The sequence below is a fragment of the Mandrillus leucophaeus genome, unplaced genomic scaffold (assembly GCF_000951045.1).
Source record: "Mandrillus leucophaeus isolate KB7577 unplaced genomic scaffold, Mleu.le_1.0 Scaffold246, whole genome shotgun sequence".
NCBI lineage: Eukaryota > Metazoa > Chordata > Mammalia > Primates > Cercopithecidae > Mandrillus > Mandrillus leucophaeus.
The window spans coordinates 3,506,946-3,511,477 of record NW_012102543.1 but is presented as its reverse complement, the minus strand read 5'-3'; the positions used below and the strand labels follow the sequence as shown (position 1 = coordinate 3,511,477).

Sequence of the window (4,532 nt, the reverse complement as noted above, 5' to 3'; positions counted from 1 at the left end):
TTATACTTAAAACTGATAATGCCCCTGCCTACGTCTCTCATAAATTACAAGTTTTCTTACAGCAATACAATATTCAGCATATCACCGGAATCCCGGGCAACAGTCAAGGTCAAGCCATCATTGAACGCGCAAATTTAACCTTAAAAACTCAACTGCAAAGACAAAAAGGGGGAAATGAGTCCCCCAGAAACCAGATTCTGAAGGTTCTTTCAATGGAGACAATTGCAAGACTCTGCTGCCATAACCCATCTTTCCTCACCTCCCTCGGTGATAGTCCCCGCTGACAATTTAAGGGTTTGGTATCCTAATGAAGAAGGTAAGTATGTTCAAGGGCAAGTTCTAAAACAGGGACGGGGCTATGCTCTTGTCCTTACAGGGAGCTGACCTGAGTGGTTTCCTACAAGATGATTGAAATCCTGTTGAAAAGAAAACTGGATTCAGCATGCATTTCTTCCTTTGTTGGATGTGCCTTGGTGGGGGACTTATTTCCCTTAGTGAGGCTTTGTATGAATATTGGACTTATATTCCCTTTCCACCCTTGTATCAGGGAGTCGCCTGGGGGGAGGCGGAAATTAAGGTTTTCACCAATGACACTACTTGGATGCCGTCCCCCTATATGGACAAGGACAATATAGAACGGGAAACGGGAATCATAAACAGCACATACCAATTTGGAGTGGAAGGACTTCCAATATGCATGGGAAATAGTACTCATTGTCTCCGAAAATCGCATGAAGCCTGGGCTGTTCGCTATAATCATAGTCATGTGGCTGCTAATACTGTTATTATTGTAACTAGAAGCTTTCAGTATAATCATACTGTATATAGTAATGAGACTATTCCTAGTTCTTTACCTTTTTGTCCTATCCCAGAGGTTTCCCCTAATATTGAGGTGCTGGAGTGGCAACACTGTCGGGGAACTAAACCCCGGATTTTATTAGAATACAGTGGGATGCAAGTAACTGATTGGAGTGTGCACGGTGATTTTCAAACAAAATTTAGTCACATACCTTTGAAATGGCACCGGGTAAATAAAAGTATTGCCGCTAACGGTAATGAAACCTTGGTATGACGTGAAGGAAGCCTGTCGCCACCTATGCCTCATCTTAGACACACTTTACAAGTACAGAGTCATCTTTGGAAGTTGTTAGCTGCAGGCGATGCCATTAGCACTTTTGTGGGGAATATGTCCCTTAATCTTTCTAACCCAAATAACTCCTTTCATATTCAGTTATATCGGAATACCTCCTGATATATCATTGCTTGTGTCCGTAAGCCCTACCTATTATTAGCGGGGAATTTGACACGGGATAAAGATACGGGGATTGTTAATTGTACAGATACGTGTACATTTTTGTCTTGCCTCAATCATTCGTGGTGGCACAACTTTACTAGGGATATTTATATCCTCAGGGCTCGTAAGGAAATTTGGCTACCTGTTAACCTTACACGACCGTGGGGGGCATCACCCCTTGAGACTTATATTTGGACTTCTCTCCAGCGAACCTGCTGTGCCCTTGGACTTATCATTGCCTCGGTGATGAGCCTTGTCGCCATCGTCTCCACTGCGGCCGTAGCAGGGCTCGCTCTACATCAAAGCATACAAAATGCTGAATTTGTGCAGCAATGGCACAAGCAATCTCACCGGTTATGGCTTCAAGAACGAAACATTGATACTCAACTTGCTGAAAGATTGGACAACATGGAGCAAGCCTTGACATGGCTTGGAGATCAGCTCACTGTCCTCAGTACTCGGATAACATTGCAATGTGATTGGAACTCCACTCAATTTTGTGTAACGCCTGTGCCTTTTTATATCTCTCAGAATTGGATGGAAATCCGAAAATTATTAGTAGGCCATAAAAATATTAGTTTGGACATCCAAGAGCTCACTCCAAACATTTCCGAAGCATTTCGACAACAATTACATGTATTGTCCGGAACCGCAACCCTGCAGGAGCTGGGTCAACGCCTTGCTGCCCTTAACCCACGGACCCAGATGAAAACATGGATTTCTACAATCTCTGGAAGTATATTGCTTTGGGCACTCGGATTAGGTCTGCTTCTCCTGGTGACCTGATGCTCCCTCCGTCGCCTCCAAAAACAAAAGAAAACACAGGAACAAATATGGGCTACCTTTCTAGGATTGAGGCAAAACAAAAAGGGGGAAATGCAGGGGCCCTTGAAAACAGTATGCTGAGAATAGATAGGGCTCAAGGACAGTATCTCCAATTGAACTTTTAATGAACTCCCGTAGGCGCCAAGAAGGCGGACAAATAAGGAAGAGCATAGAGACAAGGAACTAAGCAGAAGGTTACATCTGGGTAAAGAAAGTTTCTTTTGCATTGTGTTCTTTCTGCTGACGTGGGGTTTATGGAGTATAAATAAAGTGAGGCGGAGGCTCTGGGCGCGGCCGCCATGTTCTCTGTATGTCTTGTCCTGTGTTGTCTTGTGTGTTCATTCCTTTGTTTAGAAAACACGTGGACCCCAACATACTATACTTTAATAACTATATTTTTCTTCCATTGGGAGAAACTAGGTAAAAGCTATGTGAGATCTCTCTATTATTTTTATAACTATGTATAATTATCTCAATAAAATTTTCTACTGAAAGTTTGAATGAGTAGTTTAAAATCTTCCTAAAAGGAAAACAAGCTTTGATGGTTTTATAAGCTAAACCTAACGGTCAAGAAATAAATAACTCCAATGTTGTATCATTGAACATTCTTCAATTCATTTTAAGAGATGGTATAATTATGACACTCAAATCTAAGACAGAGGGCACAAGAAAGAAAATTATAGCTTGCTCTCAATCATGACCATGGATTTTAAAATCCTACACAAAATAATACAAAAAATTAGCCGGGCATGGTGGTGGGCGCCTGTAGTCCCAGCCTCTCGGCAGGCTGAGGCAGGAGAATGGCATGAACCTGGGAGGTGAGGCATGCAGTGAGCCGAGATTGTACCACTGCACTCCAGCCTGGGTGACAGAGTGAGACTCCATCTTAAAAAAGAAAATCCTGCACAAAATATTAAGTCAGATTTAGTAATGTATAAAAAAGATAGTATATTACAACCAAGTTGAATTTATTTTAGTAATGCAACATTGTTTCAACATTTGAAAATCAATCAATATAATTCAGTACATTAAAGATTAAGGAAGAAAGACTATATAATCAGATCCAATAATGCAATTACTTGGCTAAAATCCAACATCTATTCACGACTAAAATAAAAAACAACCATTAGCAAACTAAAATGAACCTACAACAAACATCATACTTATCTGTGCAACCATGTAGCATTCTCTTTAAGATTTATTACAAGACACAGATTATGTATTACCACTGTTGAAATTCAAGGTGCCTATGACACAAAGATTTTTAAAATCTTCCTACCATGTAAGTGCCAAAGTAGCCTTTTATGCTTATTTGTTTAACACTAACAATAAAATGGACAAATAACAAACATCTCAAATGTAACCAATCAGAAAAAGATCTTAAGGCTGGGTGCGGTGGCTAATGCCTGTAATCCCAGCACTTTGGGAGGCCAAGGCAGGTGAATCACTTGAGGCCAGGAGTTTGAGACCAGTCTGGCCAACATGGTGAAATCCTCTCTCTCCTAAAAATACAAAAATTAGTCAGGCGTGGTGGTGTGTGCCTGTAATCCCAGCTACTCAGGGGATTGAAGCAGGAGAATTGCTTGAACTTGGGAGGCAGAGGTTGCAGTGAGCCAAGATTGCACCACTGCATTCCAGCCTGGCAGCCTGGGCGCCAGAGTGAGACCCTGTCTCAAAAATAAGAAAAAGAAAAAGACCTTAAGAGTGTTAAAGCAAAGCAAATGTATATTAGTGCAAATAGGATTTGCCACAGGGGTATCTAGAAAACATTAGACCCCAAATCGTAAATGAGTACAAGTCCTCTTGTTAGTGAATCTAGGAGTTTCTGCCGTCATCTGTAGAAGTATTGAGAATATGACCTGACATGAAATGTTAATTAAATTTAAACACACAGACCCTTTTTAAATTGCCAAGTGATTTTATTTCAAGATGACATCAGAATTGCTAAAAGATGATCTAATTGTCAGAGTGACTATTGCTTATATCTCCCAGTAAGTGTCAATGTAATTTACTCCATTGTGTTGTCTCCTTCCCTTTCTCTTCCATAAAAATGTAATGCTTGTGAAAAGCCACCAAAGAGAAGCGAAACCAGAAAAAGGATGTAACGAGTAAATATTAAAAGTAGTGCTCGGTTTGTATTCACAAGTATGCTGCTTGCAATACGGTATTGTTTGTCAGGTGGAGGGCCACTATCTATACTACCTCCTGTTCCTCTCAGTTCACATGTTGGTGGTTGCCACCCAAACACACAGTGACAATGTTTTTTGTTGTTACATACTCCTTTGTAATTGCATGTTTTAAGATCACACTCAAAATGCAGGTCTTGATAAAAAGTACAATTGTGTTTAAGACAGTAGCTCCCTGGGCCACAGGTTGCACCATCCACTACCAGCCCCATTTCTGGCAAGTCTGT

General features: G+C 40.9%; 1 protein-coding gene across 1 annotated transcript in view; it reads right to left on the bottom strand.

The window, feature by feature from the left end:
* Window positions 1–4,017: 4,017 nt before the first annotated feature.
* LOC105541891 (disintegrin and metalloproteinase domain-containing protein 29-like) overlaps window positions 4,018–4,532 on the bottom strand; it is a 3,322-nt gene continuing 2,807 nt past the window's right edge. The window contains exon 2 of the mRNA XM_011983157.1: window positions 4,018–4,528. Coding sequence (XP_011838547.1) covers window positions 4,128–4,528 — 401 coding nt within the window. The 3' untranslated portion in view covers window positions 4,018–4,127. The remainder of the gene's footprint in view (window positions 4,529–4,532) is intronic.